Genomic DNA, 17,153 nt, shown 5'->3' with positions numbered 1-17,153 from the left:
GCAAGAAAAACATTGTAACTTCCTTCAGCTTTTAGTTATAGAGTGCCCAACTGTCATTATATTCCAATTTTAAAGGAATTTCTTTCTTAACTCCAAAAGCTAACATATACTTCAACATAAGGTATATTTATCAATCTGCATTAAAAATGAGTGAAGTTTGACCGCAGCCTCTTCAGAACTTTACAATGATAATTTCTTCTCTGGCTGAACTTCAGAATCACAGATGTCCAGTCTGAGATTCTGAAAAGTTTTTAAAAATGTCAATTGAGCAGGGCCTTGGAGGATAGGGGATACTTACAGAAGAATTGGGAAATAAACTGAGAAAAGAAGCCTGGAGCCAGATAATAGAAAACTTTAAGGAATTTCTACTTGATTTAATAGGTTATGGAGACTGTTGGATATTTTTGAACAGAGAAAGAGGCATATGACACAAATGATACTTTAGAGTTTTTCATCTGGTAGCAAGTCAGGTACAAAATAAAGGAGAGGTTGAAGGCAATGAAATGAGTTAGGAGAAAGTTCAAAAACCTAAATGATGGATCATTAAATCTAGAGTGATAACAGAGGGATTGGAAAGGGAGAGGAGATTGGAAAAACTTTGCTGTCAAGATTTGGTAACTGGATCAGAAGATCACAAACAAGGGAGGAGGAAAAATGAAAGATGGCCGAGAGGCTTTGAGCTGGAGTAGTTAAGAGAATGTTGTGTCCATTCATAGAAATGAAGAACTCAGTGGAAATGCCTGCATGGAGAGTAAGCCCAGCATTTTCCTCTGGACTGCTTGCAGAAATGCAATGCTGTGACAGCATATTCTCCCTCCCAGTACCTTCCCACCACACACAACAGTACTTCTAAGGGCTGAGAAAGCAGAGGTATCAGCATAAATCACAAGGGCAAAATTGTTAGGGAAATGCTTTTTGTAGTTCAACTCCGTTTTGTATTCAGTTCTTGGAAATATTATTTTATTAGTCTCTTTCAACTCTTACTGCATATTACTATTACTATATCATTAATTTATTTATGTGAACTAGCAGTAAGGGGATTTTATACTCCGAAGTGTGTAGAAGAGTGTGCCCCGGAGAATACTCTAGAGGTGGGTGGAGTCGATAAATGCAATCAGGATGAATGTAGTCCTTCATTCGAACTCCCCATAATCCATTCACCATTCACTTATCACCCTGTATTTTTTTTTATAACATAAGTCAGATTTCATTCTCCTCTGCTCAAAACTCTGCAAACAGCCCCTTCACTGCACTTGGAATAAAATCCAAACCTTTCACTATGGACTTCTATGGGTTGGGAGCTACCCAAGTGGTCTTCTACCACTTCCCCCTGACCCACAGTGCTCCAGCACTCTAGTGTTTCAGTTCCTCAACTGTGAGAAGCCCTTTCCTCCTCAGAACCCCTGCTCCTGCTCCCGCTCCTCCAGAACTCTCTCGGCCGCTGCACTCTGCCCCCAGACCTTTGTCTGCCTTGCCATTCAGGTCTCAAGTCAGAAGTCTTCACCCCTTCTAAATTGATGACTGTCTCCCCTCATCCCACCTCTATGCCTTCCTCTTTCTCTTCACATGCCCTTGTGGTGTTTTCTGCACAGTGTTCTGACTCTCAGAAATGGTCATGTTCACTGGTTTACTTGTTTATTATCTACCATCTGCACTAGCATGAATTCTGTAAGAGTGGGGCATTTTGACATCATGTCCACCACTGCGTCCTCAGCCCCAAGAAATAGTCCCTGACAAACAATAAATACATGTACGAATGTATAAATTAATCAGTCACAGAATCTCTGGAAAAACTGTCTGTCCACAAAATATATTATTATTTAGGGACTCCTGGGTGGGCTCAGCGGATTAAAGCCTCTGCCTTCAGCTCAGGTCATGATCCCAGGGTCCCTCTCTCTCTCTCTCTGCCTACTTGTGATCTCTGTCTGCCAAATAAATAAATAAAATCTTTAAAAATGTATATTATTTAGAGTAGACTCCATGATTGAGAGAGGAGGACCACAAAAGAATATTTCAACTAGTAAATGGTTTGGTTTGGTTTGGTTTGGTTTGGTTTGACTTTGAAATAAGGGAAGTATTTTGCAGTTCTTTCCCTTTCTCCCTCACTTCCTCCACTCTCTCTAGCTCCTCCCCTTCCCCCATACCTGCAGAGTGAAACTAGCAGCTGTAAGTCATAGGTATCTTCTAGTAACAGACAGAAAAGCCAGGAGAAAGGGAAGCCTGACAAGATACCTGTCAGGTGGTACCAGCCCTGTTTGGCAGAGCGTAGTTTTAAAATGAGTCCAGGGGTGGCTCAGTGGGTTAAAGCCTCTGCCTTCTACTGAGGTCATAATCTCAGGGTCCTGGGATCGAGCCCCAAGCCCTGCATCAGGCTCTCTGCTCTGCGGGGAGCCGGCTTCCCTTCCTCGCTCTCTGCCTGCCTCTTTGCCTGCTTGTGATCTCTGTCTGCCAAATATATAAATAAAACCTTTTAAAAAATAAAATAAAATAAAATGGAGTCCAGAAAATAGATAGAGAAAGAGAGAAAGAAAGAAAGAAAATAAAAGGAAGGAAGGAAGGACTCCAGTAAAGCTCCTCGCTGATGATTGTGTTAGGAATAATAGAATTATTATTCCTAATAACTATACTTAACAGAAATAACTATATTTTTGGTTCTGTGCATTCCTTTGTTCAGGGCTCTATTCTCTTACAATCCCTTAGTAAAGTTACTTTGGAAAATGACAAAGGGAAACTGGTAAAAGGGAGCATTTGCCACACCTACGCTCAAATTTTAAAAGGAAACAGTATCCCTGGAGGTCAGGCCTTATGGCAATAGTAGGAGTAGTACATGGGACAAGAATTAAAACCAAAGAAAGCACTTCTACACCAGCTATCTGGGTTTGATAGGCAATTGAAGCAATAAAAATATATTTATTCATTTTTTATTGGTTAGGCAGTTGATTCGAAATAGAGGTCTTCTAGGTGTAATGCCAGAGAACCACAGCTACTGCAGGCTGTCTGCTCTGCCTTAGAGTAAGTCGGCTGCCCAGAGTTGTTTCCTGGGTCTTAAGATGTCCTGTGCCATACCCACCCCCCACTTCACCTTCCACCCCACCTCCAGCTCCTCTTCCAAAGATGAGAGATCTAGAAAAGAAGCTGAAGGAAAGAACAGGATGCCCAGAAGCTGCAAGTGACTCAAAAGTTTCTACCACTGAGTTTCTGTCTTTGTTTCAGCCTGTCTCTTATTTCCAGTTAAGCTTGACAACTTGCCTTCAGGCCTCAACAATTTCAGCTTTAACCAGTATTGCATTTTCAATACAATGGAAAGAGATTTGCCTATTTCTTACACAATTTAACAAGACAATGCAACATGTTTAGTAAGCTACTTTGTCTTTCGTCACACAGTCACAGTGAACAGTCCACCCCACTCCATTTACCATCCCCCAGCAGTGGCTGAGTCTCACACTTCCGGTTTCTAACTTGGGAGAGTCTCCATTAGGAGCCCTTCTCTGTCCAAATATTGGTAAGTTGTGGGGGGGGGGGGGGGTTAATGATGTTCTCCTTAGAAGCTCTAGAATTCATTTTAAAATGAATTTTAGTAGTTACGTTTTATTTCTTTTTAGAAGGCACATTATTTTTCAGTGCTCTGATATTTCTCTAATTCTTTATAACTCTCTAAAAATAACTGCTGGTGAGCTCATAAGTTCATTAGTTAATCCCAGTGGGACTCAATAATGCATATTACAGACCTCTTGATTTTTATAAATTAGATTTTCTCAAGAATTCCCTTACCTGTTATTATCAACATAGCTATATTGACAGGGTCTTCATTACTTCCTAATTGCCCATATTCCTTTTTCTTGTTAAAGATCAATTTTTAAAATCAAACCTTGTCATTTTGAAGGTATCATAGACATGTTATCTTGTTAATATTAATGTTTCATATCTTTCTAGGTTTTTTTCCTCTTCCCCTTTATCTTAGGAAACAAAATTGTTTCATTACCCATTGCTTTAAAAAGGAAAACTTTTTGTGTGTGAGGGAGGGAATTGGAGATTGTCAGTGAGAGAATGGGGATCACATGCTAGTTTCCCATGCCCCAAAACAAAGACATAAAAATTATGTTTTGTATTCAGTAGTGACTCTGTCAACAGTTACATTCCCTATTCCAAACCAGACCGTAAAATGTAAATTATGCATAGATTGTTGAAATTATTCCATGACCTTTTGGTCTAGGACCATGTAAAATAAGGCGACAAGCAATAATTAGAATAGCAAATAGCTGACCAAGAAATTCTTCTAAATTATCTCTTTGGTGAGAACTTAGACTGTCCATTATTATATTAGTAAACCTCATCTCTGGCAAATTGTATGTGTGTGTGTAGTGTCTGTGTCTGCAGTGTGTGTGTGTGTGTGTGTGTGTGTGTGTGTGTAATATCACTTGAAGGATGATTATTTGCTTTCCCAGACATTTCATGACTTTATTAAAAGATTCATTGAAGAGGTAACTAACCCACTTCTTCCTTTAAAGAAATTCTATTTACAGAAATTCTATTTACATATAAGTTTTTAAGACATCTACAGCGTAAAATGAGGTACAGCTTCAGACTAGTCTACATCTGCCAAAGTAAACATCAGGATTTTGGCTGCTAACTTACTAGCATATTTTGGCATAGTTTTTGCCCAAAAAATATGTAAGCACTAAGATCAAGTGAAGAGGAGTGTGGACAAGGCAGACTTGTAAGAAACACTTGGATTGAAGTCATCACAGGGAATAGACAAGACAGAAGATACAGCAATGTTTTCTTCTCTCTTATCCTATTCTTTGAGCATTCCACTCTCAGTGCTATTTCCAACCATTTTTTCTTTAATTTCTAAATGCTATTATATAAATGTAGCCTCCCTCTTTCTCAGTTCCATTACAAGACACTTTTTTCAAAATATATAGTCTTTGGGGAAAACAAATGACACATTTTAGCAATTTGATCTTTCTCATAGGATATACAGTCTCATACTTCATACTTTAAGTTTCTGATCCCTTTGACCATTTGTGCTATCTTTATGACTTTGAAATTCGCTACAGTTCATTTTTTTTTAAAACAGGTATAGGTAAAGAATAAATATTCAATGTAGTATTTTTTTAAATATTTTATTTATTTATTTGACAGATAGAAATCACAAGTAGTCGGAGAGGCAGGCAGAGAGAGAGAGAGGGAAGCAGGCTCCCTGCTGAACAGAGAGCCCAATGCAGGACTCGATCACAGGACCCTGAGATCATGACCTGAGCCGAAGGCAGCGGCTTAACCCACTGAGCCACCCAGGCGCCCTCAATGTAGTATTTTATGGAGGATCTCCTGTCCCTACCTTTTGGTTATTTCGCAGTGAATAACATCATTGACAAACAATATCTATGGAAGAAACATTGAGAGAAATAAAAGGCATTCTCTGCGCTGTATAGGCTAAAAGAGATAGAGTGGAGTTCAGATTATAGGGAAAATTAATCTATAATATAATTTTAAAAATAATTAACTATTCATTTTGATTTAAGATGACACTGATCATCTAAATACCTCCCATTAAAACAAATGTTACACAGTACTTTTATTATCTTGAAATTAATTCTAAAGATAACATGATCCACCTACTTAGAAGATAGCTAGATTATTATAATTGCTCTAGTTAACACATAGAAGGAATAAAAGAAAAGTAACTCATAATAAAAATAATATGCATATCAACATTTTAAGTGCTCTAGAAACTCTACATAAGAAGGCATAATAACAGTAGTCAGTTACTTAGTCCTGTACATAAAATCACCACGGATTCAACAGCTACAAATGCGGGCTGATGTGGGTGTGCTTATTGGTGACTCAACTTTCATGGGCAGTGATACCATCAGTGATGAGATTTTTTTCATAGGGTAAACCATTCTTGGTAATTATATAAACCACTCTTGCTTATTAATATTTTGAACAACATAAAGTACAAAATCCCTTCCATTTACATGGTAGTCGGATTCCTAGAAAATTCTGTGTATGTTCAAATGATGCCAAAAGTACTTTGAGAGTATTTGTTAAACACATCTAAATTCTAATCCCATATAATTATAAACAGAGTTTTCAACTACATGAATAGCTGGTGGAATGTTTGCAAACGATGTGGGGGGCACCTGGGTGTCTCAGTTGGTTAAGCATCTGCCTTTGGCTTAGGTCATGATCCCAGTGTCCTGGCATTGAGCCCCATGTGGGGTTCTCTGTTCAGTGGGGTGAGTCTGCTTGCTTCTCCCTCTCCCTCTCCCTCCCCACCCCAGCTCGCTCTCTCAAATAAATAAATAAAATCTTTAAAACAAAGAAAGGGAGGGAAGGAGGGAGGAGAGGAGGGAGGAAGGAAGATGTGTGGGGTGCAAGACAATTCTTCATTGTGCTCTACTGCCTTGCAAACTGCAGGATTTCCAGCTTCCCTGGTCTTCTTCTAAATGCCAATAGTTCTTACCAACCATCCTGACCACCAAAAATATCACTATAAATTTCCTAAATGCCCCAGAAGCCACTACCATGCACATTAAGAATCACTTATTGAGACTGAACAAAGGCACTTTTTTGTAATGAAACACTGAGACCCTGTACTTTTTATTTTGATACTGAATTGATTCCATGGATTAGGAAACTGAATTTGCCCCCAAAGTGAATTATCCAGAAAGAGCAAGACTGCCAATCTCAGAAAGATACAAAAAGCTTCCCCTATGAACATGGTGGGTATTTAATATGGGAAACCCTTTACTCCTATATGGGAACCTCTCTAGATTAAGAAAGTGGGGGTCTGAAAGTGAAAACAAGTTCATTGTCCCTAAAAAGAGGAGCTTTTGATTAGGATAAAGTTGTCCTAAAGGAAAAACTAAAAATCATGTTTATATCCTTCAAGTAACATGGTTAGTTTTGTTATTTTGAATGATTTTCCATATTACCTACACATCATTGCAGTTTATCAATAAATGGATGCTTTTTTGACTAGCCTGAATTTTCCACTTTTATGGGTTAGTGCTTCTGTCCTGATTGAATCATTTCTCCTTAAATGGTGTATTTTTTAACTACTAGAAAGCTGCTCTCAAAAGTTTCCATAATCTAAGCATTGCTATGGGTAGATATTCATATTAATTTGTAAATATTTTCATTGAACTTTGGCTCTGACTTTTTGAAAAGGATCTCCAGACATGTTCTTGAAATGTATATGTGTAGCCCCAGGTGGATATGCAATTACCTAATTTCCAACTACTATTTTAATAAAATTATTAAAAACCTATTTCAAGGGCACCTGGGTGGCTCAGTGGGTTAAGCCTCTGCCTTCGGCTCAGGTCATGATCTCAGGGTCCTGGGATAGAGTCCCGCATCTGGCTCTTTGCTCAGCAGGGAGCCAGCTTCTCTCTCTCTCTCTCTCTCTCTCTCTCTCTCTGTCTGCCTCTCTGCCTACTTGTGATCGCTGTTAAATAAATAAATAAAATCTTTTAAAAAAAAACCTATTTCAAAAAATTCTAAAAAGCCATTTTTTATATAAAATATTCACTTTACTACTCCTTAATTAAGGAAGAATTCTCCTACCCCTACTCGGTTCTCTGTAGTTCAGTTTCTAACCCACTTTGCTTATTACCTTTACTCCCACCGATTTCCCTCTCTCTTACAGAGCACACATTCTCATTATTTATACTCTTAAATTGCAGGGGTAAATGTTGAGAGCCAGTGCAGGTACTCAGTTATCTCAGGGACGTTGGTCTTTTCAACCCAGGACTAATCAAGCAGAGAGTCATCATAAGCTAAATCTAAAAAGCTTTTGTAGTGATTTTATCACCAGGGAAATTTGTTCATCCTTCAGAAAGATTGTCACCAGGAAAGAAAAAAATAAAGGAGTTAAAATTGCTTCAGACCATTGACTCCTTGGGTCCCTCTAGATTCCTAGATTGAATTGGTTTTCAAGGGGTGGGAGGAATTATGAGAAGAATTCCCTGAGAAAGCTTACAAATTGATCATAGCCTTGGTAACACTAGTAAGTGTAAGTGTAATCACTATGGAGGAAATGCCAAATCAGTCTGGAAGCATGGGAAATGAGAAAGGAAAAGAAGACAATTAACACCTTTCTTTCTTTCTTTCTTTCTTTCTTTCTTTCTTACTGTTTTTGGGGATGTGTGCTGCCATGTAGTATGCATCTGAGAATAGTCTTTCAAAAGGAAGAAATACAATTGGTTTTGAAGTATCTTATTATTATAAGTGCAATTAGTTATTGAAATGAAACTAGATTTGCAAGCACCATAGAAATAGGAACAGGAATTTCATAAACCTATCTAGAAACTAGGCCCCTTTCAAATATACCCAAAGTAGGTTTGTCTGAGCATATCTAGAACTGCTTACTTGGGCTTGGAGAATATGAATGCCTCCAAATTCAAAAGAATTCTTTAAGATTGTCAAATGAATAAATCAGTGAAAAATATAATAATAAATACCTGGGTGTTACATATATATTAAAGAACTTAAAAGTTTGCACACTTATTGATGAGGGCAGGCATATATATATAAATAATTTTTCCCCAAAAAATTCTATGAAGACTTGTCAAAATCAAGTCAGGCACTTTAGGATTTGCCAGGATAAACCTATACTAATCTCTCTCTCCCAATGAGTAACATTGAAATTTGCCCAAAATGGGTAAGCAAATGACCTCATTTTTTAATCTGAATACAGTAGTGTTGGAAGATATTTCTCAGGATATGACTTCAACACTAGATCGTAGTTCTCAGGGCAGGTTCATAAGGCCAAATTGCAGAGGAGAAGAGGATAGAAAGCATCCTTGTGAGGGCACCCATTAAGAGAGGGGTTCTCTGGTAGGACCAGCTCCCACATTTTAGTCCCATGCACAGACTGTAGCTTTCTGCTCTCTGGTCGACTGCAGCCATAGCATCCTTATTGTTGTAACTCCCAGATTGTGATACTGTCACAAAACTGTTGCTAGGCAACAAATGTGGTTACCAGGTCTCAGCGAATAGCTGAAGGGGAAAGCAAAGTGTTGCACCATTGTAGAGTAACCATAGCAATGACCTACTATTACAGACTAAAGAATTATCATTAACAATGTTAAAGTATCAGACAGAGGCCCTGAATCCCAAGACTTCCAGGCAGTATCTCTCTGCATAATGGAGTGATCTAGGAAGTGATTTCAACTGTTTCAAAGCTATTCCCTCATTATTTCTATGGTAGAGTCTTCGTTATTATTTTTATTTTTTAATTAAAAAATTGTTTTGAAGAGACTGGCAAAATGATATGTTATCACAAGGAGTCGAAACCGATTAATATCCTCATCTGTTCTTATGACTACATCACTGGTTTTTTTGCGGGGGGGGGGGTTGTTTGTCTGCTTGTTTTGTTTTTTGCCTATGTTAAACTGAAGGGAGGTTTGACTTGAAAAGCACCGTACATCAACAGAAAGAAGCTGTGGTAAAATAAAATAACCCTGTAAAGTGACAAACTAAACCTGTATTTTCTAAGTTGAATTCCTCCTGACAAAATAGGAGGCCTAGATGCTCTTTTTGTACTCACTGCTTGGAAAGACTTTTTTAGCTTTTCTAAAACTGGCCCCTAAAATCTTTTAAAATGTAGCCTCCTAGGACAGTTCTAGGCACAGTCTTTAAAAAAAAAAAAATCTGAACCTTCCTGAAGCATCCCATGTAATTTGGTCGCAGTGACCTCGCTGAGACAAATTATGTCTAACGGCACAGCTTCCGAGAGAGGCAAGAAAAATCCGATTTGTTTTATTCTCTTGGGAAGCGGAGAAACGTGGGTGCTCCGGGATGGGTGAAGATGCCGGATTCCGCGCGCAGGGGAAACCAATCCCCGCGCGCGCGCGCGAAGCCTGGGGAAGTGGGTGGTTTCGAAGCGGGAGAGGGAGTGGCCCTTCCCTCCGAGCGCCTCGATTGGCCCGGAGGGGCTGAGGCCCTGGGGCCGCCTGGCCGCGCCTCGGGCAACCCGCGGGCAGCCGCGTCCTCCCCCTCAGGGGCGGGAAGGGGCCTCAGGCGGGAGGCTGCGGAGGTCTCCGGCGGGCCCGGGGGCCGCGGGCGGAGAAGCGCAGCGAGCGGACGTAGACAGCCCTCGGCCGCGGAGGCAGAGTGAACCCTCGGGCGCAGGTGTGGCCTGGAGGGGCCGCGCCCAGGGGCCTGCAGACGCGCGCCGGTGGCGGAGCGGGCGCCGGAGCGCGGGGGACGGGGACTCCGAGGGCGGGGCTCGGGCTCCCGGGGCGGAAGGCGGGCGGCCTGTGCCTTGGCACCGAGCGAGGCCACCTCGTAACCGAATCTGTGTGTTTTGCAGGCACCGACCGTCACGAGCTAACTTCCTGGAAGAGCTTCCCGTCCATTTTCAAATTCTTTACCGAAGCCTCTGAGGCAAAGACCAGTTCCCTCAAGCCGGCTCTGACGCGGCGCTCCCACAGAATAAAGCACGAAGAGCTGTAAGAGGAGAACGAGCGAGACGGGGGAGGGGAAGCCAAGGCACCACACTCGAGCATGCATCCACACGTCTCCTAACTGCTTGTTGTCGGCGAGCAGACTCCCAGCCCCTCATTAGATTGTTTTCTTCCTAGAGCACAGGGTCGTGATATATACATCTAAATAGCGTTTTGCATTATTTCTAGATGAGTGCAACTGTCAAAGCAATATGGGTTCACTGGTCGTGCTTCCTGCGGGCTGAGCTCGGGCTTCGCGCTGCCCGTCAGCGCGCAGATTAAGGCTGACAGCGCCCTGCCCGGCGCGGCCGGCGCGCCTCTAATTGCCCTGACGGAGCCCGCGCGGGCGCTGCGGGGCGAGCGGCGTCTGCGCGGTCCTACCGCCCGCTGCAGCGCAGCCGCCGCTTGCACCGGCCCCCGGCCCCCCTCGATCATGTCCGGTTTTTTCCTCCGAACAGAAGCAAACTTTTATTCTAGATTTCAAACTTACATTTTAGGTTTTCGCCGAAGAGCTTCTTACGCCTCTTTTTTTTTTTCCCCTAATTAAAAGGAAGTTCCCCACAAACCTCCTCAGAAAAGCCAAATTTAAATTCAGAACGTGAATGCCGTGATGTACTATGTCGCCTTGGGAGTGCAAATTGTTCTCTAACAATCTATTTTCATTTCAAGACCTAAAGAAAAACTTTGCATAAGAAATCTATAAAGTACCCATTACACATTACCGCTGAAAACCCTTGCCATTTGAATACGAGGTTTTACACAAGTCTCTAATTTCAGAAGAGATTGTTTAAACCAAAACGTAATGATGCGCAAATCTTTTAAGGGTGAAAGGTCCCATTTCCAACAGAATTTCCAACTTTATCATTAGAACTGACTTTACTTTTTAAATGTATAATGTGTATTGAGTGGCATTGTAATTCAGATCGCACACTTGTTTTGCTTTTTAAATCCTAATGTGGAGAAAGTTTGTTGTTGTTGTTCATAACCCTAACCAGAACGACTGTCCTGAGCTTTCATGGAGTTAGACCCTGTTCGGGATGGTATTTATTGTCATCAGGAAGATGAACCTGTGTGCTGTTCCACCTTTCCTTGTGAAAGGCCAAGTGGGGCTAAAATGATTCTTTTAGGTTTCTGCTCCCACAGAAAGCGAAAGAAAGACCTGGTGTGAAAGATTTTCTTCTCTCAATACAGTGGCATAATTTTTAGTAGTCCCATTTCCTCTCTAGGGTTTTGCCCTACAGTTTCTACAGTTACTTTAATCCTGCTAATAATATCTGGCCAACACTGTGAAATACAAGAGGTAAAATAAGTTAAGATTTTGCTGACTTTTAAATTCAAATATTAAATCTTAACATTATCAATTTTTAATTACTTGAATTTAATTACCTAGTAAAGATTCTGTTTCTAGCAGATGAGGGTCTGAATTTAATATTTTTTCATCCTTTTTTAAAGTATATGCAACAATATGCCTGCCTTATTTGAGGACATGATAAAATGTACCCAAAATGACTTAGAACTGTCTGACGTCTCAGAAAAAAATAACTTAAAATAACCACCTCATGGATAAAATGTTTTTATATTATGAACCGATTTCAGCAAGTTTTAAAACTGGTAATATCTGTGTTTGGTATATAAGTACAGTAATTTGTTCTTATAGTTTTAATGATGGCAAATTAAAGTGATCTTTTTTCAGTGGTCATATATACATATCTTTTGATATTATTTTAGCAGAAACAACACAGGAAAAATCAAAACGTCATTTTATCCACACCTGGATAATTTAATATGTGTAACTCCAACAACGTCAAGCATGTTGGTCTGCAATCTTTTCTGTTTTAGAAGCAAAGGTGAACTGTATACAATAATGGTACCTTCCTTTGAGAGGATTTGAAAATTGATGCGGATTGAATATATTTTTCAAAGTGTTATAAATTGTGTGGTGTTTTGACTATATGAAAGTATTCACAGAAAAACTAATTTTATTGCTTTTTTCTACCCAGCACTTGTGTAGTGCTAAATTTATGATGCTTATGCACCTGAATTAGAGCAAAGTAAATGGGCTCAGCTTAGACACCAAATCACTCTTATTCCTTCTCTTCGGTTTTCTCACTTCTCCTTTTGAAAACCTTTACTTGCAACTAGAGTGAATCACTGTTTAATTGCCTTTAATACTTTAAAACTGCTGGGTTGTTAGCCTTGTTTAACCATCTATAGAGGGCTATTTGCAAACTTAAGTTGTGCAAATGTAATTTCTACTTGTGGATCTGAGCTGCAGCAGCCCGGAGAGAGCTAGGCAAACCATCCGAGACCGCCAACTGATAAGTGATAAGATTCCTCGTAATGTACAGATTTTTTTTTTAACCTGTTGATTATGTGTCTGTTGGTATAAATGTAGTAATATCCTCCACCTCAATTTTCTTGGAGTAACAACAATCAGTTGGTAGGAGCCCGCCTGCTTGGAGGTGACAAGTGTTAACAGTATTTCTGCTCTGATCTTCTAGCCATTTTGGTTTCTTTAGACAGGTTTTTAGGAGAGTAGAGGCTTAAAGTTAGAATGTAGACTTTTTAAAAAATTATATACTCAGTTCTTAGAGCAATGGAATGGGAAGCAAGGAGTTGTTGATAAATCTGAGATTCAAAATACTGGCTTTAGAACTTTAAAAAGGTATCTAAACATGCAGCCGTTAAAAGTTTTCATGGATATTTGAAGGGGGGAGAAAATCTATTTGTAATAATTGTTGTTTTCTCAAGTTTCTGCCTTGTGCATCGACCTAGATTGCATTATTGTTTATACAAAAAGAAAAAAAAGTAAAGCACAGGAGTTTCATATATATTATATATTTCTGTTTACCATTTTAAAATAAAAACAATTTTCCCAACAAGCAGCGGCGTATTATTCTTGCTCAGAGGTTCATTTATTTGTGTACAGTACAGAGGTTAATAAAAGCAGAAACTTAAAAAGGATGAAGGAACAGCATTCATCAGTATTTTAAACCGTATAGTTGCTTTTATTACTATTACTGTTGCTGTAAGGTAACATCCTAACTTCACTTGAACACTTTCTGTTTGGCTTGGACCTTTCACAAAGCCAACATTTTTTTTTTTTTTATAAGCCAACATTTTTTTAAGGTGTTTGTTTTTAATATCTGAAATATCCTTAGCTACAGAGAAATTTGAACCCATTGTTAATATACTGTAAAGAAATGTGCTTTCCAAAGGAATCTGGTGATATTACATTGCTCCCAAGTCCCTATATAGGTCCATGATGTGTTACATCTAATCTGAAAATATCGTGTTTACATTTTTTTACAGCTTTTCCTTCTTAACTCCTTTGAGAGAGTTTGGATGACAAAATATGTTAACTATATTATCAGGGCTAATAAGTTAAATTTTTTTCACATGTTTCTCTGGATTACCTGGAGTCCCAATCCAAACACATGTGTGTCTCCTGTTAAATCATAGTTTATAACTGTAAACTGACAGGTTCCTGTGATTCATTTAAGAAAGATTACTATCACAGAAAGTCTAAAAATTACTCAAAAACTTTCCCCATGCTTCTATAGGGGAAAATGTCTTTAAATAAATGTGAGATATTCTCATCTTTGAAATATGGGTGGCAAAAAAAAAGGGGGGGATAATAGTGGTGGTTATTTTATGATTACTTATTAGGGGCTGTAATAATATAAAATAAAAGACTCCAGGAGGTACTCCCTTTCAAAAATTGAATACTTTCCTTCCTTCCTTCCTTGTATAGAGTGACTGAGTGGGAGTCTCTTGAATTGTTCGTCTTCCTTTTATCTAATATTCTATTAATCTCCAAAAAGATCAGTTTGAGTCTGGGAAAGGGTTTTTAATCAACACTTCACAGAGCTTAAAGCTACCCTACCTAAAGCGTCAGCTTTGTTAGGCGGTTTTAGATTTAAAGCATTGCAACTGTCATGCACTGTACTAAAAGTAAAGAATGTACACCAAGTGGAAGATGTTGAAAAGAGGGAAATAGCACAAAGTCGATTAACGGAGATTCGAGAATAGAAGTAGCCATCAAAGCATTCCAACGTTTATCTCGAAATCTATGTAGAGTTAAAAAAAAAAAAAAGCAACAATGATAGTTTTAAACCTCACACTTAGGAGGGATGAATGTTGATTTAATTGATTCATTCGGATCAATGTTTTTAAAGTTTCACACCACTGATCTTTCATGTAGTGATGTCTTTAGCAGTCAGTGGTCTGACATGAGCCTTCTCAGATTTCATCAGTGGGGCTCTCCATGACATCTAAAATTATGCAACAGCCTATGCAGTGGTAACTTTGGAATTGGGAGACCTCGATGCCAAAGAGCATGGTTAGATTGAAGAACTCTTGTTAATTCTTAGCACAAAGGTTTTAGAGAGTGGTAATTGTAAATGAACCATAAAGGTTAAAGTCACCAAATATTATATAGTGGGCTTTAATTGCTAGATAGGAGAAAGTCGTCCTGAAAGTTTGACCATTAAGTGGATACCATGCAGAGACCAGTATTTTTCCCTTCAATGTAAAAACTTGAAAATGGAAATTTGACTTAATCCAGGAGGCCTTCCAGGCAACTTTTCCCAGCCCTTTGCCTTGAGATTTATGAGCAGCATTTCACTATATTCTTTGTATTGTTGGGTTGAGTTCTGTTTGAACCAGAGATGAAACATGTTTCTAGAAAGAAATCCAGGGAGGACTTGCATCTTTCTTTCTAGATCATTCAGCTTTTCTTCCTTGGCCATTACATAGGGTAATATGGGAGACTGTCATAGGTAAAATAATGTTGAACTGTACTTTGTAACCAGCCTGCAGTACCAATACAAAGAATCTGAAATGAAAAGACAACCAACACCCCAAGAATGATATGTCTCTTTTTAAAGTTTACAATTTGAATAATGAACTTGGATAGAAACTTGGCAGGAAAACAAACCATGGCACCATCACATCACCAACCATTTTCACTTTTCTGTCCAATTTCAGAGTGCATGTGTTTGTGAGTATTTCACTAGATCAGTGACAGCTCTTTATTTGCATAATTATATGCTCTGGTCTGAAGAGAAAACTAACCCCCAAATTTCATGGGTCACCAAACTGCAACAATCAATGTTTTATCACGTATGCTAAGCAAAATCTAAGAAGCTATATGAAGTTTCTTGGGGAGTTTTTACTCCTTGGAAAATTAAAGAGTTTTCCTCTTCTGAATAGATTCAAAATCTTTCCGAGTTCTTTGTAACTGAATTCTGTTTGAAGGCAAAACTAGAGATTAACATGTAGATCTGGATCTTAGACTCACTAGTATTACTTCAAAGTGGCTTAAGAAGAGCAGCATTTTTTGGAACACTAAACTTTTAAATTCTAAGTACTGTCCATGCTATGAGGAAAAAAATTATTGGTCAAATTATGAAGAGTCAAAATGAAGTCTGCATTAACTACAATTGACTATAAAGTTGATTTCCTTCTTTGAGATAACTCAGGGTTTTTTAAAATAAGTAATAGGGAAAAAATGTATATATGCATATATGTGTGCGTGTATACATCACACATGTGCATATACACACCCATCCAAGGGGTACGTATGCCCATCCTACCAGAAATAAACATTATATACAGTATATGTAAGTCTTTGCAGTGCCTGCTACATAGTAGGGACTCAATGTATGTTGGTTACCAGGATTGTTTGTAAACCTGTTCTAAATAAATTTATGTTCAAATTCTTGAAGGCATTGTAATAAATATTTTTAAATGCCTCAAGTTCATTGGTGTCTGTAAATTCTGTTTGTATGTAATGTGTATTCGTGTGTAAGGTTGGCTTTATTTCATTAAAGAAAAATTGATTTAAACTGTTGGTGTCTAGTTTGTAGGCAGTCTGCCAGACTTGAAATACAATAGAGCATAGAGACACATGCAGAGTGACTGTTTGTTCTGGAGTTATTAAAATTCTGGAAGAATATGTCTTTACCTAGGCACTTAAGGAATATACCAGGTGCATTATTTAATCCCACTGCAAAAGGACTTAGGTATGAATTTCACTACTAAAAGCATATAATGCATTGCCTTTTATTTGAAGTGATCTGTTTGTAATAATATATTAACAGTTTCATTATTAGGCAATTGACTGCCATCAAGAAAAACATTAGGAAAAAAAGAGACATTGAGGGAAAAAGTTTAAGAATTACATAGCTTTGAAGTATTTTCTTCTTTATCTTGAACAAAGATGAGAGATCTTTAGGTCAGGCATTAGAAATTTCCTAAAATATTCCTATTATTTCAAGTGAACAACTAACTTCTCCCAAGTTTTTAATCAACGTTGAATTACAAATGAATAACATTTTCTTTTTCTTTTAGTCTGAAATCTTAAACATCTGCTTATCAGGATCACTATCCACAATCACCACATCTCACCTTCTTACTGCATTACTGAAATGTTCACCTGCTTATACTCCCTCTGCTCCACCCCCATCATCTACCTCCCCAGAGATTGCTGTTTGGTGAAGGTCGTGGATTCCTCGAGGTGAAAATTCCTCGTAACTGAATCTGTAAAAACAAATAAATAAAGTTTAGCATATTTTATCAAACAAAATGAGTTGGTAGGCACATGGGTTAACGCTACTGTCTAAGCACTAAAGACTGAAAAAATAAAGCGTAGAATCCTCCTAGATTACTGTTTAAAGATTTATAGATTGAGAATCT

The 17,153-nt window shown here is 38.7% G+C and overlaps 1 protein-coding gene across 6 annotated transcripts in view; it reads left to right on the top strand.

Moving 5' to 3' along the window:
* ARB2A (ARB2 cotranscriptional regulator A) overlaps positions 1-13,336 on the top strand; it is a 434,723-nt gene extending 421,387 nt beyond the window's left edge. For 5 of the 6 annotated variants that reach the window (XM_059175475.1, XM_059175479.1, XM_059175478.1 and 2 more), the window contains one exon: positions 10,322-13,336. In XM_059175475.1, the coding sequence (XP_059031458.1) occupies positions 10,322-10,464 (143 nt within the window). In that variant the 3' untranslated portion in view covers positions 10,465-13,336. Of the gene's footprint in view, positions 1-3,384; positions 3,503-10,321 lie in introns of all 6 variants that reach the window. The other variant, XM_059175476.1, reaches the window with a different exon arrangement.
* The last annotated feature ends 3,817 nt before the right edge of the window (positions 13,337-17,153 follow it).

Source organism: Mustela lutreola, chromosome 5 (assembly GCF_030435805.1).
Source record: "Mustela lutreola isolate mMusLut2 chromosome 5, mMusLut2.pri, whole genome shotgun sequence".
Lineage (NCBI taxonomy): Eukaryota > Metazoa > Chordata > Mammalia > Carnivora > Mustelidae > Mustela > Mustela lutreola.
This window is presented reverse-complemented; position numbering and strand designations above follow the sequence as displayed.